This window comes from Podarcis filfolensis, assembly GCF_964270895.1.
Source record: "Podarcis filfolensis genome assembly, chromosome: 16".
NCBI lineage: Eukaryota > Metazoa > Chordata > Lepidosauria > Squamata > Lacertidae > Podarcis > Podarcis filfolensis.
The window spans coordinates 29,371,061-29,398,672 of NC_139620.1; the positions used below are offsets into that span (position 1 = coordinate 29,371,061).

At 43.1% G+C, this 27,612-nt stretch overlaps 1 protein-coding gene and 1 long non-coding RNA gene across 2 annotated transcripts in view; one reads left to right on the forward strand and one right to left on the reverse strand.

Annotated features, from left to right (window-relative positions):
- LOC310751483 overlaps window positions 1–27,612 on the reverse strand; it is a 363,050-nt gene that overhangs the window by 99,237 nt on the left and 236,201 nt on the right. The gene's annotated exons all lie outside the window — the stretch shown is intronic.
- Window positions 9,950–27,612, forward strand: part of LOC310751245 (septin-2) — a 59,432-nt gene continuing 41,769 nt past the window's right edge. Inside the window, exons 1-4 of the mRNA XM_083590499.1 lie at window positions 9,950–10,077; window positions 18,931–18,982; window positions 19,772–19,871; window positions 24,045–24,131. Coding sequence (XP_083446625.1) covers window positions 18,956–18,982; window positions 19,772–19,871; window positions 24,045–24,131 — 214 coding nt within the window. The 5' untranslated portion in view covers window positions 9,950–10,077; window positions 18,931–18,955. The remainder of the gene's footprint in view (window positions 10,078–18,930; window positions 18,983–19,771; window positions 19,872–24,044; window positions 24,132–27,612) is intronic.

A 27,612-nucleotide genomic window follows, 5' to 3' on the forward strand; every position in this document is an offset into this window, starting at 1 on the left:
ACGGGTGGTAATTTTTTGTTTGAGGATATGCAGCATAAAAAGGAAAAATAGGAAGCCAGGGTGGGGTGGGGTGGGAAGTCTAAAGGGAATAAATGAAGGAAAATATGTAGAATATGTATGTATGTATTGAAACTCTGGAAAATAATAATAATACTAAAAAACTTTGAACAATGGAGGAAAAAGGACACTGCCCTTCATCCGCAGATCTCACAACATAAAAGTCCAATATAAAAGTACAAAATCCATGATAACAACTACAACAAAACCCCAAACCAATAACCCCTCTATATGATTTTTCCTCATTATCCTGCTCTCAGTACTGCCTTTTCCTGCAAAATATTTGGAGTGGCCACAATGTTTTGTTCACAGTTAGTGCATATCTCATCATTTTCTGCTGAAATCTCCTGACTTTTAATACCACAAATTCTCAATCCAATCCCCTATGTTGTTTAACATCTACAGTGGTACCTCGGGTTAAGTACTTAATTTGTTCCGGAGGTCTGTACTTAACCTGAAACTGTTCTTAACCTGAACCACCACTTTAGCTAATGGGGCCTCCTGCTGCCGCTGTGCTGCTGGAGCACTTTTTCTGTTCTCATCCTGAAGCAAAGTTCTTAACCCGAGGTACTATTTCTGGGTTAGTGGAGTCTGTAACCTGAAGCGTATGTAACCTGAAGCGTATGTAACCTGAGGTACCACTGTATATGAAACTGCTGAGTGGAGTTATCTGGAGGTTTGGAGAACGTTGTCAGCAGTATGCTGATGACACTCAGCTCTACTTCTCCTTTACACCTGCAGGTGAGGCAGTGGAAGTGCTGGACCAGTGTCTTGCCTCAATAATGGACTGGATGAGAGCCAACAAACTGAAACTGAGTTCAGATAAAACTGAGGCACTGTTAGTGGTTGGTTCCCTAGATTGGATGCCTTCAATGTTGCCTGCTCTTGGTGGGGTTACACTTCCTCTGAAGGAGCAGGTTCATAGCTTGGGAGTGGATCCTTTGCTGTCACTCGAGGCTCAGGTGGTCTCATTGGTCCGGAGTGCCTTCCATCACCTTCAGCTGGTTGCCTAGCTATGCCCCTATCTGGACAGGGATAGCCTAACTACTGTTGCCTATGCTCTGTGAAATATACTCGGAGTCAAGAGTGGATTTCATGCTCTTTATTCAGCTCCTAGTGGTGAAGAGGAATGGAAGTTCCCCCAGAATGTCTGCTTTATATACATGACAGTGGTACATACGCTTCAGGTTACATGCGCTTCAGGTTACACACCCTGCTAACCCAGAAATAGTGCTTCAGGTTAAGAACTTTGCTTCAGGATAAGAACAGAATTGGGCTTTGTTGGCGTGGTGGCAGCAGGAGGCCCCATTAGCTAAAGTGGTGCTTCAGGTTAAGCTCAGTTTCAGGTTAAGAACGGACCTCCGGGACAAATTAAGTACTTAACCTGAGGTACCACTGTATTTACACAATGGGCCCCACGTGATTGGCTAATTCCGGGATTCTCCTGTAGGCCAATCAGGTTGTGGATTCACTTCCACCTGGAGCTGGATTGGGTGGCTCCTGTGGACCATTCAGACTGCCGCATTCTGAATCCTGTTGTTCTAGGACCAATCAGACTGCTGCATTTTGGATCCTATTCAACTCAGTACATAACACCACTCTGGTAACCTCAAGGTTAGATTACTGCAATGCATTATACGTAGGGCTGCCTCTCAGTACGGTTTGGAAACTTCAGCTGGTGCAGAATTCAGTGGTCAGGTTGCTCACCGGAGCAAGATGGTTTGAGCATATTACACTACTCTTGGTCCAACTGCACTGGCTAGCAATTAGTTTCCGGGCCCAATTCAAAGTACTGGTTTTGGTCTATAAAGCCTTAAATGGCTCAGGACCACAATACCTCAAGGAAGTCCTCCTTCCTTCCTTATGAACCTACCCAAACCCTGAGATGATCTTCTGAGGCTCTTCTTCATGTGCCTCCTCCTTGAGAGGTCCGGAGGGTGGCAACACGAGAAAGGGCCTTTTCTTCAGTGGCTTCCCATATGTGGAATGCTCTCCCCAGCGAGGTTTGCCTTGCGCCTTCATTATATATCTTTATTTTGATTTTTTAAAAGATATTTATTGGAGTTTTACAAAGACATGAATCTAAAAAATCATATAAAAAGAAAGAAATACAATAAAAGAAACATAGAAAAATACATAAAATAAGAAAAGGAAAATAAAAACAAATCCATTTTTGTAACCCTGACTCGCTATCTTATTTCCTTGGCCTCCTCACACCTCCCCTTTTTGTATTCCCATTTAAGTAATCAAGTCAGCAAATCCTTACCCTCTTTCATTTATCTTAACTCTGTATCTTGACATATTATACCTCTATATTTTCATCCATTTATCAATTCATTTTTGCATATTCTTATTAACTTTGTTGCTAATGCCACTTATTTTCAGTCCAACATCATTTTAACATTCATTAATTTTACAGTGTTTCTGAAGATAGTCTTTAAATTTCTTCCAGTCTTCTTCATTATATACCTTTAGTCTCCAGGAAAAAACGTTCCTTTTTAACCAGGCCTTTGGTTGATTTGATTGACATCCTATGCCCCTTTAAAATGTGTGGTTTTTTTGGGGGGGGGTATTGGATTACTGTAATGGAAGATAAAGCTATCAAGAGCTACCGTACTAGCCACAATGGCTATGTTTTGTCTCAACTGCCAGAGGCCAGCAATCTGTATAAGTAGGAGAAGTTTAGAAAACCAGGGCTCCTAACCTTTCTTCATTTCCCCCCCAGACAGCATTAAGGTTTCGTGAGTTTCTTTTTTTCTGCCAGACGCTTTGTCAGCATTCCTCTTCCCTTACTTTCACTTCTTCTTTCGGGTTCACATGAATGGATAATGTGATTCTGAAGAAATGTAATAGCAACAAGAGCTGCTCAAGTTCCTCAATTTTGCACTTAAAAATAGATATTTATTGAAATAAATCCAACACATAAAACACAATAAGAATAATAGAAATACAACTACAAAAGAGCAGTGTTTAACATTTGACATTTTACTATGTTTTCAGATTCTACTGTAAGCCGCCCAGATAATAATAATAATAATAATAATAATAATAATAATAATAATAAATATCAGGTAGTTAATAGTATTTAAGACCATTTGGAAAGCCAGGTTTCACATTGTATTGTGGAGTCTTGTATGTATTTATTGTATATGAGATAAGGTCCCACCAAACACATATTTTTCAGGGTCCTCTGAAACTTTGGCAACATGTAATTTTTGATTTATTTTTTCAACTAATGCTAAACACCACATCTTTCGTACCAAACTGAGAGCCACAAGTCCTGTAAGGTTTTCCATTTGGGGGCAATGGAGATTCTGGCAGCTTGATAGGGCTGATGGGAAGTGTTGTCCAACAATGTCTGAATGGCCATTGGTTCCCCATCAGTGCTGGTCCCGTGGGTTCACCGTGAGGCGAGGTGCGAGTCCAGTCCGAGGTCGAGGGTGCAGTATGGAAGCAGGCCGACAAAACTGAAGCTGGATCCAAGGCAGGGAGTTGGGTGAGGTCAGGAGCTCCGGCAGGACAGGGTGCAGGCAGGAACTGACTACCAACAATGTTGCTCCCACAACTTGGGGCTGGAGCTGGTTGGCTTTTATCTGCCCCAAAGCATAGGGTGACCCCGGTCCACAGGTGACTCGCCTCTCCTGGCCTGGAGGCGAGCACTCCTCCTGCGGGAACTTAGTTCCCTCCGCCTCTCTGCCCTGAGCCTCTGCAGCTCAGGAGAGGCTGGAGGGTTACTGGACCCAGAGGCAACCTCAGCTTCCCCTGACGGGGCTGAGAGTGGAGCACCTGCAGGCAAGGGGTCCTCCATCACCTCAGGAGCCAGAGCAGACTCAGCTGGTGCCTGCACCTGAGGATCCAGCATAGGTGAGGACCCTTCAGGCTCAGGCCCCAGCCCCGGCTCAGTTGGTTCTGGAGGCAGGGACTCCTGTGCAGGCTGGGATTCCTCAGGTTCAGCCTCTGAGTCCGAATCCCATCACACCGTCCCAGGTTTACAACAATGGCCACTTGTGCACCTCTGCATCACAAAGAGGGCACTGATTTGCATACAATTTGCTTATGCTAACTTATATCTCCAAATGCAAATTTAGGAACAGTCCCTGTAATATAAATACAATGCAATACATACGACTAAAGTAGGGAAGACTGACCAAGTGATTTGTCTGCTTGTTCAGTTTGCTGATGGGCAACTTTAAGTCTCATCCTTCTTTGTCTTCGTTATATTTAAACTGGACTTGAACCAGATGACCCTTTAAACATAAGACTTTCCTATATAACGTTGGACACATGGCCATTGGGATGGTGTGCAACAATAATAATTTCATCATATCTTAAGACACTGGACTAGGGTTCTTCAACCTTGGCTCCCCAGATGTTGATGGACTACAACTCCCATCATTCCTGGACACTGACTAAGCTGGATGATGAAATTTGTAGTCCAAAATCTGGAGAACCAACACTGAAGAACACTGTTGTGGATAATGTCTTGGATTTCTCCAGGTCCCCAATTCTAGTTTTAGGCACATCAACAATATTGGTGACAGTACAATCTGATTTTTGCAACAGCAAGGTCAATATGAGTTTTGTAACTGTGTGTCAATATAAGCAAACTACATTTAAAAACAAACAAACATGAAAATCCCACATTCTCTCTCACACTCTGATGTATCTGCATCATCTATTTTTTTTAGGAGTGAACTGTGTTATCTTTCCACTGTTGTTATATAAGGAAGAGAAAAACATTGCTTCCAGCAAAGGAATCCATGTGCAAAGGTGAAGCCACCCTAATTTTCCTTAATTATTTTGATTACACTGCAGAGCAGGGCTGTTCCCGGCAGAGGCGATTAAGCTATTTATGATCTCAAGGTTATGGGTATCCAGAGATCTTTTTTCTCTCTCTCGGCCTCATTAGTGCCATTTTCTTGAGATGTTTTTTAATTAGCATCCTGGAAAGGTGATTTTCGTCTATGAAAAGCAACAACCATTCTTTGTGCAAGTTTGACGTGTTACTAAAAAAATCTGTGTCTCCGGGTGAGTTTGTTTATAACTAGGGAAGTTTCTGCTCTTTCAAAATAAATGAGCTGTTAGGGCTAAACTAGAAGTGACATTTGTCACGTAGTTGTCCTGCCTCCCTTCCAACATGTTCAGTAAGAAAGAGTTCATAGAATCGGAGAAATGTAGAGGTGGAAGGGACCCCCAAATGTCATCTAGTCCAACCCCCTGCAATGCAGGAATCACAACTCTTCTTTGGCGATCCCTCGTAGCCGAGTAAGATTGTCTTCCATGAACAAGGTCTTAACAGTGAGTCCGTAAGTGACTTTGAAGGCCAATTCTGGATCTACACGTCCTTCCACAGTGGGGACATTGGTTGCCGGGTGGGAGTTGATCACGGTGTGGATTTGCCAAGCGTGCCTTCCTCTTAGCATGTTTTCCCCTTGTGTCCTGCATTCGAGTGTCCCATGACACCTTTGGTAAAGGCTGTTCTTCAGTTGGAGTTCTCGCAGGCAAGTGTTTCCCAATTGTTGGTGTTTATACTACATTTTTTTAGATTTGCTTTGAGACAGTCTTTAAACCTCTTTTGTTGACCACCAGCATTACGCTTTCCATTTGTAAGTTCGGAATAGAGTACAGTGGTACCTCGGGTTAAGAACTTAATTTGTTCTGGAGGTCTGTTCTTAACCTGAAACTGTTCTTAACCTGAAGCACCACTTTAGCTAATGGGGCCTCCCGCTGCCGCCACGCCGCTGGAGCACGATTTGTGTTCTCATCCTGAAGCAAAGTTCTTAACCTGAAGCACTATTTCTGGGTTAGCGGAGTCTGTAACCTGAAGCGTCTGTAACCTGAAGTGTCTATAACCTGAGGTACCACTGTAGTTGCTTTGGAAGACAATAATCAGGCATCCCCACAACATGTTCAGTCCAACTAAGTTGATGTTGAAGAATCATTGCTTCATCACTAAAGCACACCTGACAAATGGCCACCCAACCTTTGCTTAAAAACTTCTAGTGTAGGAGTGTCATGCCGGAGACTTTACACTAAGCATCCCCAGGGATGGCCAGGAGCAAGGGAGTTTGTGCAAACTAACCCAGACCTTACTGTTGAGTACCTCTATCTTCTTCTGGACCAGCTGGTGCTGTGGGCTATAGGTCTCATGGTCTGTCAGCGACACCACCTCCACCTCCATGTTGAACACACAGCCGATGTTTTTGATGTCTTCCTCTCCAGGGCATCACACTTCCCCAGGAACTCCATGGAGCCAGACAGCTTGGACTCCAAGACCAGGGGGTGGTCCTCCAGGACAGAGTTGAACTGCTCTGATAGGGGACCTGGCATAAAGTTCAGTAGCATGTAGAATAGCTGCCTCATGTGCTTGCTCTAGGGCTGAGGGAGCATCTTGAACTCTACCTGCACTACAATTCTCAGAGTGTTTTAACAGTTAACATACCGCCCAACATTTCTCCAACAAGAATAGAGGAGTCCCATTCCATAATGATAATTTTACTGCTACTACTACTACTACTACTACTACTACTACTACTACTAATTTATTATTTATACCCTGCCCATCTGGCTGGGATTCCCCAGCCACTCTGGGCAGCTTCCAACAAAACACAAAAATACAATAACCTATTAAACATTAAAAGCTTCCCTAATCAGGGCTGCCTTCAGATGTCTTCTAAAAGTTTGGCAGTTATTTTCCTCTTTGACATCTGGTGGGAGGGCGTTCCACAGGGCGGGTGCCACCACCGAGAAGGCCCTCTGCCTGGTTCCCTGTAACTTGGCTTCTTGCAGCAAGGGAAGCGCCAGAAGGCCCTCAGCGCTGGACCTCAGTGTCCGGGCAGAATGATGGAGGTGGAGACGCTCCTTCAGGTATACTGGACTGAGGCTGTTTAGGGCTTTAAAGGTCAGCACCAACACTTTGAATTGTGCTCGGAAACGTACTGGGAGCCACTGTAGGTCTTTCAAGACCTGTGTTATATGGTTTATACCCCACACATCTTACTGAGTTGCCCCAGTAATAAAACGTTCATAAAACTTCCCTATACAGGATTGCCTTCAGACGGCTTGGGGGTTGGATAACTCCATAGCCTCCAACATTTCTCCAATGAAAATAGGGACATCTAAAGGGAAAATGGGACATCCTGAGATCAAATCAGAAACCAGGACGGCTTCTCTAAACCAGGGACGTCCTTGGAAAATAAGGATACTTGGAGGGCCTGACTTAATTCCTCTTCCCCATGACTACACTTCCCAGGATTCTCTCCGGGAAGACACAACTGTTTCCAGTGGTATGATACTGCTTTAAATGCATAGTGCAGATGGTCCCAGAGAATTTTAACAAGAAGGAGATCCCCGAAACACCCCAACAAAGAAGATTCTGTCTACATTTCTGATCAAGCTGGAAACAGTTAAAAACTGAATACATGCACTGGATTCGTATAGCAAGTAAGCATACATGACCTTCACACACACACACACACACACACATATATATATATATCTATATATATATATAAATATTTATTGGAGTTTTACAAAGACATGAATTTAAAAGATCATATAAAAAGAAAGAAATACAATAAAAGAAACATAGAAAAATACCTAAAATAAGAAAAGGGAAATAAAAACAAATCCATTTTTGTAACCCTAACTCGTTATCTTATTTCCTTGGCCTCCTCACACCTCCCCTTTTTGTATTCCCATTTAAATAATCAAATCAGCAAATCCTTACCCTCTTTCGTTTATCTTAACTCTATATCTTAACATATTATAACTCTATATTTTCATCCATTTATCAATTCATTTTTGCATATTCTTATTAACTTTGTTGCTAATGCCACTTATTTTCAGTCCAACATCATTTTAACATTCATTAATTTTACAGTGTTTCTGAAGATAGTCTTTAAATTTCTTCCAGTCTTCTTCCACCAACTCTTCTCCCAGGTCACGGATTCTGCCAGTCATTTCCGCCAATTCCATATAATCCATCACCTTCATCTGCCACTCTTCCAGGGTGGGTAGCTCTTGTGTCTTCCAATACTTTGCAATAAGTATTCTTGCTGCTATTGTTGCATACATAAAGAAAGTTCTATCCTTCTATGGCACCAATTGGCTGACTATACCCAGGAGAAAGGCCTCTGGTTTCTCATGACCTTCACTTATCTAAACATTATTGTTGTAATAGGCGACTGTTGGGGAGATCAGGGGACAATTGTCCTGGCAGCCACGTTTTCAAAGGTTAGAACTTAGCTGTACAGCCATAAGCCCCCACTTTTTTTTTTTGTCCTGCCAACATCATTTCCCAAGGCAGTGTATAAAAATGTGAAAGTCATGGGCCCAGTCCTCTTGGAAGCTGTCCTGTAGAGTCTCTATTGATTCCAGAGGTATCGTTACATTTTCGATTTCAGTGCCACACTTCGGTTTTGAGTGTTAAGCTGAGGTCTGTCTGTTTTTGCTATTAATTTTGCGTTTTTGTTTTTGCGGCTGTTTTTTTGTGTGTGACTGTGTGGAACCCAGTTCAGCTACTGATTGACTGTGTGACTGCAGTACATTGTTTATTGCTTTCATTTTATGGAACAATGGTCTTGTTAGATAGTAAAAGTCATGTTAAATTACTGTTTTTGGGGTTTGTTTTTAAAAGTCTGGAACGGATTAATCCATTTTGAGTTACTTTCTATGGGAAAGCACGCTTTGGTTTTGGAACGGACATCCGGAACGGATTAAGTTCGAGAACCAAGGTACCCCTGTATATATAACATTATATATTGTTGCTATTTATTTTCTTTTGCAATATGGCCATTTATTCAATACGCAAATGATAATGGTCTTAAAGACAAACTCTTCAGAGCATCGTTGCTAGTGTGAACAGCACGGTCTGAACTACACACATTATTATTATTGCCGTCTATGACAGATTAGACGATTTCTGTGCTGCTGTCCCCAGGACTTCACATGCTTGATGTTTGGAGAATCTGTACGGATTGATTAAAGCATAAAACAAAGCAAAAACCCCAGTTACCTTAATGTATATATAATCTGATACCTAATGAGGAGTGGGGGCAGAGAGAGAGATTAGAGATGTTATTGCTATATGCTTGCCACACAAAACCAAGTGAAATTTATTTTAAAAATAAAATATAATAATTGCAACAATATATTATGTTTTCTTGGACGCGGGTGGCGCTGTGGGTTAAACCACAGAGCCTAGGACTTGCTGATCAGAAGGTCGGCAGTTCGAATCCCCACGACGGGGTGAGCTCCCGTTGCTTGGTCCCTGCTCCTGCCAACCTAGCAGTTCTAAAGCACCTCAAAGTGCAAGTAGATAAATAGGTACCACTCCAGCAGGAAGGTAAATGGCGTTTCCGTGTGCTGCTCTGGTTCGCCAGAAGCGGCTTAGTCATGCTGGCCACATGACCTGGAAGCTGTATGCCGGTTCCCTCGGCCAATAAAGCGAGATGAGCGCCACAACCCCAGAGTCAGCCACGACTGGACCTAATGGTCAGGGGTCCCTTTACCTTTACCTATTATGTTTTCTAGATATATATATAGAAAGAGAGAACACATAATATATTGTTGCAGTTGTTGTACAGTATATGTATACACACACATAAACACACACACACATATTTCCTGTATTTGAAACGAGGACGTGGACGAGGAACGAGGATCAAACCCCCAGCAGATGCCTCCTCCCTCCCCATCCCTGTCAAGGGCAAGAAAAAAAATCACTTCAGCGGAATCTGAGGGTGGGGCGGGGGGGGGAGGTAAGAAAAAAGAGAGAGACACTCTAGGACTGTCTCCTCGACGGCTCCCTCCCTCTCTTCCCCCTTCGATTTCAAAAGCAGGCGACGGCAGCCAGGCCGACACAGAGAGCGCAGGGCTAGAGCGGGCCGCCGAGGCTTGTGGGATGCGGGCGGAGCTTCAGGACGAGGAAGTCTCCCGCCTCCTCCCCTCCCCCAGCGCTGTCTCTTACTCCGGGCCTGGCTGCCGACTGCGGTGCCTGAGGAGGGTTTTTTGGACGAGGTAAGGGGCGAGGCGGCGGCGGCGGCTCCTCCGGCTTCCCGAGTTTGAGGCCTACCCCCTTCCCTCCTTCCCCACAGCCCAGCCTCGGGAAGGGGACTGAGGGGAAGGAAGACCGGCTGACTGACTTGACAGCCCCCCCCCTGGAGTGGGGGGGGGCGAGAGGGGTCGCTGCCCCTCAGCTTCTTCCACTGGGGCGTTGCAGGTGGTGCACCCCCTTTTCCTAAGGGCCGAGGTCCCTTTTCCTGCCCCCCCAATAAAATATTTGAGGGCCCTCCCCCCCCCCAGTGAATGAGCACTGCCATTCAAATGGCGTCTCTGTGCGTTCTCCAAGTGACCCCCTAATATTTTGTTTTTAGTTGGCACCCCTGGTGCACCCGCTGAGGAGGAAGGGCTGCTGTGGTTGGCATCCATCCGGGAATGAAAGGGTGCCCAGTTATGGGGGTGCGGGGGGGGTGAGCAGAGAAAGGGCTGTGGGCCACCGCAAGAGCACTTTGCATGCAGGCCAGGGTAGATAAAAATCAATGATTTTTTAAAAATATTTTTGATTTAAATCGGATTTTTAAAATAAAATGCTTTTGGAGGAAAAATCTTTTTAGTTTTCTATTTAAGTTACATTATAGTCCAAAGGCTATTCATCAGGAAATAAGGATTTGTTTTAAGTTTTTCATGTGTGCTAAAACTCAAAAGTTTTTTTTTAATCGTTTAACCACATCAGTTAACAAACATGGATACATATGCTATGTTATTGTTTTAGTTAAATAAATTGTTTAAATTGTTATTTTCCTCCTTCCAATAAAGTACAGCGGAAAAGCTGTTCAAATATAAACAGTTAACTTATTAAACCTCACAATAATTTCATAATTATCCGTGTATGTATTTCTAAAGTATAACCAGATCAGAAATTTTTGCTACAACTGTAAAAACTACTCTAAAAATTTATTATTCCAAAAATGAAACCTTCATCTAGTTGTAAATATGCAAGAATGAGTCTTTCTGTAAAAAAAATGATTTAAATCAAGTCTTACTGACTAGTGATTTAAATTGTGATCTAAATTGATTTGATTTAAATCAAATCCAGCCTGACGCGAGCGGCTGTTTTGGGGGGGCGAATGGGCAAACTGTTAACGCAGTTCATAGGAGCCAACCCCTTTGGGCCCATCCACCCCCCAGTAAAATATTTGAGGGGCCTGCCCCCCAGTTGATGAGCATTGCCATTCAAATGGTGATTGGGTGCTGTGTCATGTGATCAGCTAGGCAGGGCGGGGCTTACCTGGCCTCCCCCCAAATATTTTATTCCAGTTGGCATGTGTAAAAATCATAGAATTGTAGATCTGGAAGGGACCCTGAGGGTTATCTAGTCCACCCCCCCCCCCCGCAGTACAGGAATCTTTTGCCCAACATGGGTCTTGAACTGACAGCTAAGAGTCTCATACTTGACCAACTGAGCTAGAAGACAGACAGCTTAATTTACTGCCCCCCCCGGAAGACACCCCTACTTGAATGAGGGACAACTGGTTGGTTGTGGGTTTTTTTTGCTGGGGGTGGGTGGGCTGTGACTTGGTTCATGCTTCATTCATTTTATTTGCTTTATTTTTATCTTCATAAAATTTATATTTATACTGCTAGGTTGGAAGGGGAGCTCAGAGTGGTTTGCCAAGAGATAAAACAGTAAAATCAAGAAAATGACTGCTGTTTTGCATGCAGAAGCTCCCCAGGTCAATGTTATTAAACATACAACCTGAATGCTTTCGCTCCCACGAATGAGTAGTAGCAGTCTCTTTTTGCGGGGTGAGGTAGAAGGGCCTGTTGTTTTGTGGGTAGAGCATAGACTTTGCATGCAGAACATCCTAATCTGATTCATTCTCTCTGATAATGCTCCCCCCTCCCAAGGATAAGGGGTGTTTATTCTTTTTGGGAAGATTTTGTCACGTTGAAAAAGAAACAATTAGTTCTGTTGTGTTTTTGTATTGCTTTGTATCTTGTGCTTAATTTAATGGGGATTGACCATAATAAACATTTCAGTTTTTTAACTGTGTATATACTTCTTAGCACCATAGTCTCTTAAGTGATGTAAAGTAAGGATAAAAAGATAGAAAAAAGATAAAATTGGTTAAAACTAACCATAAAACCAGAGAACGTACTTGAAATGCTTGCTGAAATAAATAAAAAGGGTTTTCAATAAGTGCTGGAAGTTCAACAGGGAGGAGGCTTGTCTGGTCTAAGCTGGGAGGGAGTTCTACAGAATTGGGCCAACAGTCAGAGGTTCGTGAAACCGGCCCCCGCTGGGGGCACAAAAATCTCCTGTCAGTCTATGGAGTGTATGATGTATAGGAGTGTGACGGCGCTATGCTGCTGTCATGGCAAGATCAAACATGGAAGAAGCTTCCCTTCCAGGCATGAGGTAAAATGATTTATTTCATACAGCTCCTTGCCAAAGGCTCAAAGAACCCTAAGTATGAGCTGTGCATCCAAGCCATGGGGGGCCACTAACTGACTCCCCTGAAGACCTCAGTGATGGGGCAGCAATATAAGGAGTCAGGTGGTCCTTAAGCTATCCTGTACTAAAGTCGTTAAGGCCCTTGCAAATTAACACAAGAACCTTGAACTCTGAACTACTTTTTGAGACACAGTGCTGCAGCTATTGGGCTTGGTGGACAAAGTGTTTGACCTGATATAAGGCAGCTTCCTGTGTTTTTTCTGGCAGGGCTCCTGTATCAGTCAAAAAATAGTAAAAATCAACAAATGGTTTTCTGCTGGAACAGATATGCAGGATGGGTGGGATAGTTAGTGGTGGAAAGCATCACCTGGTGATATTTTGCCTGTTGCAGACATTTAAAATCTACTCTCGGGATTTCCTGATGGAGCCCCAAGCTGCTATCAAGCAAAATTCCACATTAGATGATAGTCCATATCTCTCTCTGTGTAAAGTTACACATTGTGCATTTTTGCTTATCACACATATTTGAAAGCCGACCCTGTCCCTGGGAGGGCTCCAGTGTCTTTGCTGGGTGCAAAAATAAAAATAAGCAGGCAATGTGGTTCCAAGCAGGGATGATGGGGAATGTGGTTAATTTTGACCTATTATACAGCTTTAAAAGTAATCATGGGAACCTGGAGCTACTACCCCTCCCCCATGTTTGCATCAAGCAGTAGTTCATTGGAATGCTAAATGCTTGTTTTAATCTAAAGAATTAGCACCCCTAGTATCTTCCTCCCTCTTCTTAGGAATGCCCTGTTAACGCACTTCTGAAGTGGAAAGAGGGAAATATGTGCAGTGCTGGCTCTGGGAGCTGCCTGGGCATTTTTTATTTTTATTTTTTGCAGTGTAAATTCCCATCTGGGACTGGAATTTTGAGGAAAGGAAGACCTGTGTGTTTGGAAATGTTAAAAAAGTAAGGCAAGCTGCATTTAGCTGCATTGAAATCTAATTTAATTTTCTGTTGGCGTGGGGAGCATTTTCCAATGCTAAAATACTTAAAAGCTTCATGTGTCTGTCCATATGTGCATAGGTGTTGCAGTTAGCAGATGGGAAATCCATTCATTACTTGCTGCTTTGGCAAGAAGGAAAGTGGCTTCTGATTATGTCCTGCCCTATTTGGCAGCCATTCATAGAGCTGTCTTTCTAATCCTTTGTGTGGGTTTTTAAAGCCACGCACGCTTGCACTGTTGTATTGGGAAGTGAGGAATAACAGCAGTGGTGAGGGTTAAGGACATTTGTGCAGGCTGCCACAAAATTGCAACGAAGCCGCACATGGGAGAAGCTGTAAGTATGACACGCAAGCTATATATATATTGTTTCCCTAAAACTAGAAAACATAATTGCATCTCTGAGTGAGCTGGGTGTCAGACGTGCACATCCATTTATCACCGAATGGCTTTTGATGTCTAGTTATACAGCTAAATACTTAGGATTTCTCCATCTTAACCCCTGTTTCTTTCTCTGTGCTCATAAGCTGCAGATTTGTGCTTGGCTTTGCAATTCTGAAAGCATTTTAGGAATGCCACATGGATCCAGTACTTCCTGCTTCCATCCCCACCCAGAGCGTCTGGTGTAAGCTATTGGGTATAGATCCTGGCAGCAAAACTTGATCTTCAACACACTGCTCAAGAGCTGGGTGTTTTTTGTTCATTCTTGCATATATCCCTTTCCTTTTTAAAAAAATAAATGGAGAGATGGAAAAGCTCTTTTGTGGCTTTCATCCAACTATTCTTCCCTTGGAAGGCTGTAAAATGTCTTTGGTTTTGGTATTAAAAATGCATGAGGCTGCTTACTCAGTTAAAACCATCTACAGACATAATCACTGCTCCACATGCCAGACATGCAGGATTTGAAAGAATAAGGGATGGATGTCTGAGCTGGTTTGTAATCACTTCAGAATTACAAAAGCTAAAAGAGACACCATCACACGATGGCTACTCTCACAATGATAGACATTTCTGCAAACTTGGGAATGTTACCCTATTTTTTTTATGGATTCATTTTTAAGGGCCCTAAACTGTGATGGCACAATAAGTATTCTAGTCTTTAAGAAGTTTTAATGCCCATTACAAAATCAACTTACCATGAAAAAAAATAGAAAATCACTCTGGATACCAAAAGCAGCAGGATATAAATAAAGAATTATTTTTATATACACACATGCTCTTATAGCCATGATGATAAATCATTGGCTAATTTTTGGGTGTACTGCAAACCTGAAAACTTTATATAATGTTTTCATTTTGTTGTGACTGGAGAGTGAAGTCCTCAGATGCCAGCTACTAAGTTTACTTTTTGCATCCCAAAGTTACAAAGGAAATGACCTGGGTTCCTTCCTGCCTCTTCCAGAGGGGGCCTCATCTCGTAATGGACTTTTGGGATGACAACATACTTTGGACGCTAGTGTTTGATTGTCATGTCCAACTGACGTGGATCTCTGTACTCTTTGAGTGTAATTTTCAAAAGCCTGCGCTCCCGTGAGATCGGAAATGTTATTGGTACAGTATGTGTCCTTCTGAAATCAGCTTTGATGAATGGTGCCTTACCAAGTTATACAACATCAAAATATGCCCAGTACTTCATTTTTTAAAAAATTGTTCAGTTTTGTGTGTCTCTAGAAATTGTTAAACCACATGTGGTCAAGTACAGTGGTACCTCGAATATGGAAATTTGCTTCTGCATTGATTGCTGATCAGTTTTGTGAATCAGGTCTGCTTTTGCTTAGTTGAGATGTTCCTTAAGCAAGACTGTGTTTGTTTCCACACTGCCATGTGTAGTTTTAACTAATAGCAAAGCAGTTAGGGGGTGGGAGTGTTTGTCAGAAGAGGGCTCTGCTCCCCACATCCCTGCAGGACGGATTGCTTCTTCCTTCCTCTGCAAGCCCATTTTGTTTCCATGCTGTCAGTGGAGGATGACAAGCCTGTTCCTCCGTGAATGTGGAAACCAAGCGGACTGACAGAGGAGAGACTAAGAGGTCTGTTCTTACTATGTTGGTGCACTAGGTAGAAAGCACCGCCCAGCGGGGGAACACCCCCCCCCATTTAGTCTCTTAGGATTAATTATTTTTTGGGCCTCCTGTATGAAGCTTATTTAAGGCTACAGCTGTGGTGCTCATAGCATAGGTTGGCTGCAAACATACCTACAAAGATATGAGGATGGGTTTTGGATATTTTGCTTACAAAGAAGGCTGAGAATGCTACAAGTTTATTGGACGTTGGTACTTAGTCAAATCAGCTTCGGCTATCAGCTGACCTCTAGGAAAGATGCCTGGGCATTAGTCCAAACACTACTGAAAGCTCTGTTTGTACAGCTGCATTGCCTTTTTTGGGATGGGGAGGTCCTTGACAGAACGTGTAATGGAGTTGCGTTGAGACTATTGTTTAAAAACATGTTTGGCAATTATTTTTTAATGACTAGTTAATTAGGCAGCTGATTTTTTTTAAAAAATACTGTTTTATCAAAACATCAGCTGGCAAACATGATCCCATCTACTCTCATCTCTGTTGTCCAAGAGAAAATGCTTCTTCCAACAGATGCCAGCTGCAGCACACACACATATCATCTAAAGCAGGGCTAGCCAACATCTGCCATTGAACTCCCAGCTCCTATCACCCCCCAGCCAGTGCAGCCAGTAGTCAGGGATGATAGGAGCTGCATTCCAGTCCTGCCACCAGGTTCCCTATTTCTGATCTAACCTAATGAGCGTGGCAGTTCTGTGCATGCTTAATGAAGGCTAAGTGCCACTGAATGAACGCAGTGAGTAAATGTGCATTTGGGTGTGATGCACATCTCTGCAGCCCCTCTTGCACTGTTTAGAGCAGCTGGAGCTGGTCTGTTAGGACGAAGGGGCACTGCCCTATCACACTTAATCTGCCCTTAGCCAGTCACCAGCTCCCCACCTTCCTACTTACAACCAATCCTGGGGGTGGTATTGGCTGTAAGCTGCCTGCTCCTTAGTCTTAGTTTTGTCCTTCTGGAATTCAGCAAGGAGGAGGATGGGACCAAAATGATAATTAATTGGCTCTCTCTCTTGTTGGTTCTGGCTCCACCTGCTGTTTTGGCTTTCTGCATTTTGCCGTACCAGTCCCAATGGGCACCAGTCAACACCACTTAAGACTGATTGCAGAGTTTGGGGCTTTGCTGTCATAGCCAGTGTTTGTCATATCCAGCTTTTCCTTTTCTTTTGTGTCCAGACTACCTCTAGTGAAGATACACATCTTTACCATGGCCTTTCATAGAATCATAGTATTGTAGAGTTGGAAGAGATCACAAGGGGCATCTAGTCAAACTAAAGCATCCATGACAGATGACCATATGCTTAAAAGCCTCTAGTGAGGGAGAGTTCACCACCTTCCAAGGGAGTCGGTTCCACTGTCGAACAGCTCTTTCCTGATGTTTAGTTGGAATCTCCTTTCTTGTAAATTGAATCCATTGCTTCAGGTCCTAGTCACTGGAGCAGCAGAAAACAAGCTTGCTCCATCCTTCATGTGACCGCTCTTTATATATTTGAAGATGGCTATCCTATCTCCTCTCAGCCTCTTCTTTTCCAGGCTTAACATACCCAACTCTCTCAACTGTTCCTCATCAGTCTTGGTTTCCAGACACCTGAGTTGTGTGTTTTCAGGACCCACCCTATTCCTGTGGCTGTAACTTGTTTTAACTTTTTAATACTGAGTTTCAGATTGTTGTGACCCGCCCTGGGACCTGCTGGGGAATCGTGGGTAATAATAATATACTAAAAGCGCTGTGGGGAACTTTAACAAACAGGCAAGCACTGTGAACCAGCACTGTGGATGGTTGATCTATGTATTTATGATCTATATATTTGCTGGGGAGCAATGGGGAAAAGCTGAAGATTCCCCTCCCTCCAACTAATTTTCTAACCATTTTTCTAGTGCAAGCATTTAGCAGTCCTCTTGCATTCTATTATAACTTGGTGTTGCATCCTGCTAGCAACATTGAACATTAGTAAGCAACAGGAAAGCATCTGCATCCAGAAGTCACAGGTGTCTGTCTGTAGGTCACTTCCTTCTTTTCAGGCCACAAAATGTGTTTGTCAAGAAGGCCAGTGATTAAACTTTTTGAGTCTCTCCTCCTTTGTTTCTGTATAATTTCTGAATAAAGGAGCAGTTGGTTTCATTTTTTTTATACTCAACTGCATGACAAGTATATTGGAAATCCAGAAACATAAGAACCTGCTAGTCCTGGCTTAGTTACAGTGGTGAAAATTCCTAAATTATTGATATAGGAACTCAAGAGTGGCTTCTGAGAGCAATGTGGTCTGAGCTTTGAGCAAGAAGCTCATATGTGAGCTCTTTTCCCCTTCGATCAGATTACAACTTAGCTGAGAGTCAGAAGCTACTGCTTGAAGAGCCACGCTCTTGTCTCATTTGCAAAATGATGTTTTCTTTGTTTGCTGCTTCCAACTTGGTTATAGTAAATTTATTTACAGTATTTATTATTTGTGAGTCACCCAATAAAATACACTCTAGGAGACGTACAACAGAATAAGCAACATTAAAAACAAAGCACATAATGACAAATCAGCACTAAAACCAACCCCGCAACTTTCTAGGAGTCTTCTCCCCTTATACCCCTCTTCTGCATTATTAGCAGCATCCTTCTCCACACCCCCCACGGGTGTTCCTTCTCCCCTTAAACCCCTCTCCTGCATTATTAGCAGCATCCTTCTCCACACACCCCACGCGTGCTCCTTGTCCCTTGAGTGCTTTTCCTTCCCTCCCCACTTAAAACGTGATTACAAAGCACGGATCCACATGGATCCTCAGGATTTTTGCACTGGGTCAACCCAGATTCACCATCAGATCACATAGCATGTCCATGGCTACAGCCTGCACCAAAAAACACACACGCACCCACTGTTTCATGGGGCCGCAATGGCGCAAAAATGTGGTTACAAAGCATGGATCCACATAGATCCTCAGGATTTTTGCATTGGGCTACCCCAAACTCACCGTCAGATCACATGTCTGTGGCCACAGCATGAACCACAAAAATCATACATCCACTGTTTTGTTTAGAATATTTTTTTCTTGTTTTTCTCCTCTAAAAACTACGTGCGTGTTATGGTCAGGTGCGTGTTATGGAGCGAAAAATGCGGTAACTTATCAGTGGGACTCAAAAAGCTTAAATTTAACCTGTTGCTATCACTCTACAGATAATAAAATAAATGATACCAAATAATGGACAGAACAGTCCTTTCCCCTAACACATATTTCCATAGCCAGAGGTGGCTGAGGGTCTGCATCTGTTTGGTTCCCTGTGCCATAGCAGTAAAAATGATGAGATGAATTCTTGGCTTTTCCATTTAACACATACTTTGTTCCTATTCTCTTCCTCCCATCCCCATCTAGGCTCTGAAATTTGGAGTGTGAGAACATGTCTCAATCTGGTGAGAAAGTGAAGGTAAGTAGAATGGGTTTGTGGCAGACCTTACCAGAACGCTGTGCTAGCAACATTGCTTATATGTGTGTTCTGACTTGTGAGCGTGGGGCTGCATGTTAAGGACTTTCAAAACAGCCCCTGTGCTGCTCTTTGAAGCCCCGACAACCTAGGCTTCAAAGCACAGCATCATCTGACATTACTGTGACATTGTGTGATTGCCAGGTGGTCAGCTGCCAAATTTGGCCTGCCTGGGGTGGAGATATAGTGATCTGGCCCACTAGCCAGAAAGGGTTACCCACTCCTGCTGTACAGTCCTATATGACATTGATTTGAGCAGAAGGTTAGCCTTCCAGCAGCCATCCTTTGCTCTGCTGCATAGTCAGCAGTTGGGTATAAACCACACAATTCTCAAACATGAGTTGGGTTATTAAGCAGTAATTTGGTTATTGAGAGAACTTTGTGCCACTTCCGACACACACGGGAAGTGGCGAAAGAGGAAGTGTGGCTAAGTCTGCATGAGGGCAGGATGTCTGCACTCCATGTGTAGAGGGCACGTTCTCCAAATTTGGGGATGACATGAACATTTCCTCCCATGAAACATTTACATGAGACCCAGGAAAAGAGGAAACATGAGTTATTGTTCTTGCTGTTCCACTTCTGTCAAAACACCCAACCCTGTGGTCCTGCCGATTTGTGTTGATTCTTTCTTGGTTCATTTTGTGTGCTTTTGTCATAAAACCCCTGTGCTTTTGTTACAACCGACTTCCATGTCCAATTCACGACTTTTATTGTTTTTCTCCGTCTCCTCAGTTTTCTGACTCGGCAGGATATGTAGGCTTTGCCAATCTCCCCAACCAAGTCCACAGGAAGTCTGTCAAGAAAGGTTTTGAGTTCACCCTCATGGTGGTTGGTAGGTGCTCCCCCCCTTCTTTTTTAATAAGCACTTCATTATTAGACTATTTTAGGCTGTTAAATATATATCTTTCTTTTGTGTGTCTCCATCAGTTCTTCCTTCTTTTTGTGTGGAAATCTATTGTTGAAACTGTCATATGGAAGCTAGTTCAGTCTGGATTTCTTCCTGTGAATTGTCTGTCCCTGTTCTTGGGGGGTGGGGAAAGAGACGAGGTAAAGAGTCAGTATCTCACTAAAGAGGCACAGCCTTCCTGCCATTGCTGGTGAAGGAAGGGAAATAGCTCAGTGGCAGGGCATCTGTTTTGCATGGAGAAGATCCCAGTTTCAACCTCTACCATTTGCAAATAGGGATTTGCTTGCAGGAAGGTTACCGTATTTTTCGCTCCATAAGACGCACCAGACCACAAGACGCACCTAGTTTTTGGAGAAGGAAAACAAGAAAAAAAATATTCTGAATCTCAGAAGCCAGAACAGCAAGAGGGATCACTGCGCAGTGAAAGCAGCAATCCCTCTTGCTGTTCTGGCTTCTGTGATAGCTGCGCAGCCTGCATTCGCTCCGTAAGACGCACACACATTTCCCCTTTTTAGGAGGGAAAAAGTGAGTCTTATAGAGCAAAAAATACGGTATATGGCAGGGGAAGGGAACCCTTTTAAGCCCAAAGGACAGTTCTCTTCTGGGCAACTTTCTGAGGGCCTGTGATGTAAGGTGCATTAGTGTGTGGAGCAATGAATATTATTATTAGTAGTACAGTGGTACCTCGGGTTACATACGCTTCAGGTTACATACGCTTCAGGCTACAGACTCCGCTAACCCAGAAATAGTACCTCGGGTTAAGAACTTTGCTTCAGGATGAGTACAGAAATCACGCAGCAGCGGCGCGGCAGCAGCAGGAGGCCCCATTAGCTAAAGTGGTGCTTCAGGTTAAGAATAGTTTCAGGTTAAGAACTGACCTCCGGAACGAATTAAGTACTTAACCCGAGGTACCACTGTATTTGTATTAGTATTATTAGTACCCCACCCATCTGACTGGATTGCCCCAGCTTCCAACATATATAAAAACATAATAAAACATTAAACATTTTAAAAAAACTTCCATATACAGGGCTGCCTTCAGATGTCTTCTAAATAATAATAATAATTTTATGATTTGAAACCAATCTGTGTTTGAATGCAGATTTTACCTTTGTACAGCAGGTTAGTTTTTACATACACTCACACATCCCTCTCCATTCTCCAACCAGGCAAGCAAGAGGCGTTATCGGAGTTCTTAGATCATAAAATCGTAAGAGTAGGAAGGGATTTCAAGGGTCATCTAGTCCAGCACCTTGCAATGCAGAAATCTTTTACGCAAGGTGGAGCTTGAACCCACAACCCTGATATTAAGAGTCTCATGTTCTACCAACTGAGTTTTCCTCCAGTTCAAGTAGACATTCCAGCCTGGGAAGAGCAGTTGGGGTGTGATGAGGGTCAGTGAGGGATGTGACTTGGGAAGAGAAGATGTAGCCTGGGGAGAGTCATGAGGGTCAGATGGAGAGACCTTGAGGGCTGCATTTGCCCTTGGGCTGGAGGCTCCCCACCCCGTTATACAACAATGATAATTCATTTTGCATTCATTTTTATACAGTATGCTTGCAGAGTGTTTTCATGTCTTCCTGTTAGTCATTCCTCCACCCCACGCTTTTCAGTGCATTTCCCCATCAATTTCCAAACTGCAGAAAGTCCAGAGTTTGTGTGTATGCGTGTGTATCATGACCGAATGCTTTATTCCACTTCATTTAAAGGTAAAGGGTAAAGGGACCCCTGACCATTAGGTCCAGTCGTGACCGACACTGGGGTTGCGGCGCTCATCTCGCTTTATTGGCTGAGGGAGCCGGCGTTTCTCCGCAGACAGCGTCTAGGTCATGTGGCCAGCATGACTAAGCCGCTTCTGGCGAACCAGAGCAGCGCACGGAAACGCCGTTTACCTTCCCGCCGGAGTGGTACCTATTTATCTACTTGCACTTTGACGTGCTTTCGAATTGCTAGGTTGGCAGGAGCAGAGACCGAGCAACGGGAGCTCACCCCATCGTGGGGATTCGAACCGCCGACCTTCTGATCGGCAAGTCCTAGGCTCTGTGGTTTAACCCACAGCGCCACCCGCGTCCCTATTCCGCTTCATTTATACAAACCTAAACATCTGGTTTGTGTTGGAATTGCTTCTGCAAAATGCAGGCAGTTGGGAGGCACCATGAATGGAAGCTTGAAAATGAGGCCCAATGCAGATGTAATCTTCCAGCAGCTACCCAAAACATAGCTGAAAGTTTGAAAGGACCCTCAAGCTTGTGAGCTCTTCCTCCCTCCCCCTGCTTTCCTTTTTGTAGGTGTAGCCATTGATAGCCTTATCCTATATGAATTTTGTCAAATCCTCTTTTAATGCCATCGAAACCGGTGGCCATCGCTGCTTCCGTTCCTAACTTTGGTTGCATTTAAGTGGACCATGTCTAGTTTTGGGCAGATACAAATGTACCCTAGTTGTATCCAAAATGAGAAGTTGGAGGAAATTGGTGCCTGAGGAAGGGAGGGAGATGAAAGTGACCAAGTTTGTGAGTTGCACCCAATCTCCTAGATGTGGTTTGGTGACTTACGTCTCAACTAGGCCGATAAATGTTGGTACATATGTGTATTATTTCACAAGTGCTGTCCACTTTGGTCTGTTTAGGGAAGCTGCTAGCGAGAAAACATTTTCTGCGGTTAGAGATTATGTCATTAAGACACTGAACCTAGACTATTATTGGAAAGTCATTTGTACCAACAGTGACTGCGGTTAGGTTTTAACACCACCAAAACTCCCTCTGTCTCACTTCCTCTAAGTTGTCTATGACGGCTCTTGGGAAGCTTACAAGAACGGTCAAAATTCTTTCGAGACACAGTTGTGGAATGGGGGAGAAATTTGATTTGGCTTGCATTTAAAAAAAATTAAAATTAAAGCCAAATCTATCAAATTTGCACTTTCTGAAAGAATATGAGAACTGAAACACAGTCATGGTTTGAAATTCACACTTAATCCGAATTTTGTGAGGTGGTTCTCTGACCAAACAATGCTTCCAAAAATGCATATATTAAGTAAAAGCGGACATAAAGAGAACATTAGGGAAAATAACATACGGAAATGTATTATGTTAAGAGAAGCTGCTTGCAAAAATATGTAATTAAGTCAGAAATGTACACAATAATGTGTGGAGAAGTTTGCACTGAAATTTTGAAGAATTTTGTGAGGATTTTTTTTTTTAAATAAATGAAAACCATGAATTGCTGCAGAAATGTGGGGAACCGAATTTAAGATGGGAAACTGAGAGGACCAAAACTGGCAGATTCTTCCATCCCTAGTCAGAACCTTCATATGTCAAAAGAGCTGCCAGGGTCATACAGAAGGCAGAGGGAAATGGCTCCAGGTTTTTTTTTCAGGGTGGAGGTAGGCTTGCCAAAATGTCTCCTTCTATGTCTGTGGGGCAACGGTGGGAGTGAGCTGTTGGGGTGGACACAGTCATGTGTGGCCTGTCCAGTACCCCTTCTGCTAGCTAGCCCCCATTCATGTGCAATGGAGGATGCTGTCTTGCCACCAGCATTGAAGTAAGACTCGCTCCACATTCAGCTAGCTTCTGAATGTGCAAAAGGGAGTGTGACACCTTGCCCTTCATTCAAGGCAACCCAAATACCTTGAGCCATCTTTGATGGCTACCACCTCAGAAATGAATGGACTAATGCTGTGTGATTGATTTTAGGAGACCAAATTTCCTCCATAGCCATTCACCCCAACTTTTGCTTTTTTGAGTGTGGGGTGGCGGTGATGCATGAAGTTACTTGATATCAAGAGATAAAAATGAATCAAATAAATACAGGAACTGAAGAGAAAGTGCTGGAAAGATGCTTGTCTTGTAGGTATTTGATTAGAGCACTTAATTTGGCCTTAAGGGTTGCGTTATGAAAATAGGTGGATTAAATTTAGAATTCACACAGCTCACTTTCCTCAGGCTTGTTTTTCCTGTTTACTTTAGCTAAGCTTAGGAAAGCCTTTGATGTTGTTATCTTATAAAACCAGGGTGGATACTGGCCGTAAGAGATAAACCTGTGTCTTGCATGAAAGTGGGGGGCAGAATTATTCCAGTAATTAAACATCCATCTTATTTACAGGTGAATCTGGCTTGGGAAAATCCACTTTAATCAACAGTTTATTTCTGACTGATCTCTATCCTGAACGATACATTCCTGGAGCTGCAGGTAAATCGGTTTGTTCCTAACGCTCGCTTTCTGATTTCACATGCTTTGCTTTCTCTGATATTTTGCTTGCACAAGGCTGTTCTTATGTATTGATGATGATAGACTTCTTTTCATAAATATCAGGGCTGTGGCTTCATTTAAAAAACAACAGCAACAAACAACAAACTGTAGATTTAATCAATGAATTAAGTGATTAAGGTGTATAAAACAGAAGACCTCTGATGGAAGAATAACTGCACTTCCTAGTCGGAGTGTGTCTGTTTGGGGTTCATGCTAGCTGGGAAGCCACTTCTCTCCTGCTTCCCTCCCCTGATACTATAAACCAGGGTTGGAGCACCTTCCACAGGCTGCATGTCGGTAATGGGCCAGGCCAGAGGCAAAAGTGGGTGGGGCATAACTGTGACACTAACTTCCGCACAGTAGGCTACATTCCAGCCTCTCAAAAGTCAAAGGCTTCTGCACTCCTATATGCAGCCTACTTCCACCTGGGCAGGTGAGAAGCACCTTCACCAAGATGCATCCCAGCTAGGCAGAAAGGGTGTGTGGAGTGGCCTAGGGAAGGAGGGCAGCCTTGGGAGAGTTTCAAGGCCTGGGTAGAGAGGGCTGGAGGGCCACATTCTGCATTTGGCCCATTGGGTCTGAGGCTCAAGCAGAAGATCCTGCTCTCCCCAGCTTCCTGCTCTTTTCTTTTCCAACTGCTATTCAACATTATTATTAGTTGCTTGTTGTGCAAAGGTCTCCAAGTGGCTTATAACACATGTAGAACATAAAAAGCAGATATTAGCCTTATAGCACATGTTCACTCCTAATTGTAAACAATTGTGGGTGATTTTTGTGTGTGTGGCCTTCTTACATTTTCATATTTCTGCATGTAGATACCTCTCTTTTGTTTTTCAGGGGTCTATTTTTGGCTATTATTTATACTACTTTATGCCAAAATAAGATTGTAAGGGGTTTATGAATTAGAAAAACCAGTTATACAAACATTGTTACTTAAAATAGAGAATAAAGCATTGGAGAAATTAAAACAGAAGGTTCAGGTACATCTTCAAAAGCCAGTGGGATGGCAATATACATGGTTCCTCTCGTATTTTTGTTGGAGCTTGCCATCTGAGTTTGCCATTAGAAGGACTATTATGCCTCTGAATGCAGTTTGCAACCTGCCGTTGCAAATGATTCAGCCTAACACATGCGCTCGTACATCCAGTTCATCCTCAAAGTGCGGCAGGGTGCAGAAATGCTTGATTGAATAGTATAGACATGCTGAAGTATTAGCCCACTATTGAGGTGGAAGTTACTGTTTTTCATCTCCTCAGCTTAGCATGAAGCAGAGTTCCCTTGTCATCTGCTGGCGGTTGTAGAAAGACAAGGGATCTCTGCTTCCTTCTAAGAGGGAAAGACAGTGAGAGATTATAAGTGCAACAGGTGGGTTTGGAGTATTGACATGGATGCAAAACTTGATTAACTGAGTCCAATATTTTTCATGGACTGATTGGCTCAATTAATACTGCATTCCTAATAAATATATATTCTGGCTTGCACCTTTCGTACATCATTATATAAGGAGCATGTTGCAAATTGTTCCTTATCCCATTCAACTTGGCTCCAATGCTTCTGTTGTTTGACTTCAAAGTGCTTCTCACTTGTCGCTGAAATTGTTATATTGTCTACCTTGGTTGTCTTCTAATTTCCCACAGTGTTCTGCCTATCTATCCTTTAAGGAATCCTTTAAGAAAAAGAAAAAAAAAAGCTTCATGCTTTTTGGAATGAAGTGCCATAAACTAGCCAGTTGACAGGATCCTCAAAGGCCACTCACTGTGTTCTGCATGCCCGAGGCAGCTTCAGTCTTGCTTTCTGAACTGTTTCACCCCAACTGAGACACCACAGGACAACTAACAGCCACCATAAAACCATAAAAGTGGCAGTAAAGCAACCATTAACCATAACACAATTACTCTATTTGGGTGTTCACTCCATGTGAGCGCTATTATGTGGAAGTGGGACATCACGACTATTCTTCCTGGCCCTAACCCCATCCTGAGTCCTACCAGCCCCACCCCTAGGCAGTCATCCATGCATGGGGGGGGGGTTCCTCTATAGAGGGAGACCTGCCCTTAGGTTACCCCTGTGATTTAGAACTCTGACTGCCCAGAGTTCTAAGTCATAGGGAGGCAACCTGAGTACTTAAAGAAGGTGCCCTATACAGACATGCTTTCTCAATGAGACTGTTGGGTTTCCCACTCTGGAAGAATGGCAGACGAAGTTGATTGACTTTATGGGATTGGCAGAATTTACTGGCAGAATCCGTGACCAGGGAGAAGAATCGGCAGAAGAAGAATGGAAGAAATTCAAAGGCTATTTGCAAATATATTGTAATATTAAGGAATATTGAGTGATGTTGGATTGAAATTAAGGGGTTATCAGCTGTAATGGTACAAAAGAATATGAAAAAATAGTTCTTTTTTTTTTGTATATAAGTAAAAGTATAAGTTACAATAATTTAAGAAGATGGATAGAAAATAAGGCGTTTAGCTGTAATGCTATGAGATAAGGATTTGCTGGATGAACAATTTGAACTGGAATACAAGAAGGGGAGGCATGAGGAGGTCAGGGAAATATGTTATTGAAAAATAAGTTATGAAATTTATGTGTTTTTAATATTTTTTCTTTTTAATTTTTTCCTTTTTTTCTTTGTTTGTATAAAATGGAAAATCTTAATAAATATCTTCTTAAAAAAAAAAAAGAGACTGTTGGGTTTCCCCACTTTCCTGCACTACATGTTTATAGAGCTGGGTTGAACTCCCAAATAGGTTTGTAGGGTTGCCAAATTGCAAACCCTACACACACCACATATTTAAAGCACTCTTTGACAGTCATAGAGAATCTCGGGAACTATAGTTTGTTAAGAGTGCAAGGAACTGTACCTCTGTGGGCACTGCAGTTCCCAGGATTCTCCATGACTGTCAAAGTGGCCTTAAGAGTGCTTTGTGACCTAAAAACACAGCAGTCAAACTGAAACTGATAACAGATTAAAGAGGATCCTGATGAAACACACTTCTGTATAGTATTGCCGTAGCCTGAATCCTGACTGTGAAAAGGAAGGGCATCAGCTGGGTTTCATGGGGCAAGGGTTTCCATAGCCAGGGAGCTGTCGGGGAGAAGGGCTTGTTCTTCATTCTCACCCTCTGCACCATGAGGTGGTGGTGAGACATGGAACAGGGTGGTCTCCGTGGCTACAACAGAATCGTCAAAATCCTCATGCTACTTTCAAGTTCTTTGAGGGCAACCACTGAGGAATTCTCAGTAAAGGCTGGGCACATGCATTGGATACACAGGAATCCTTGGGGATTCAGACTGGCCATACGAAGCATTTCTTTTGTGTGGGTTGTCATTTCCTGCCTAATTTCTATTATATATTCCCTCCCTCCCTCAGTAGTTTGAATAACATTTTACTGCTTTGTTGGCCAGGAAACTTTTAACT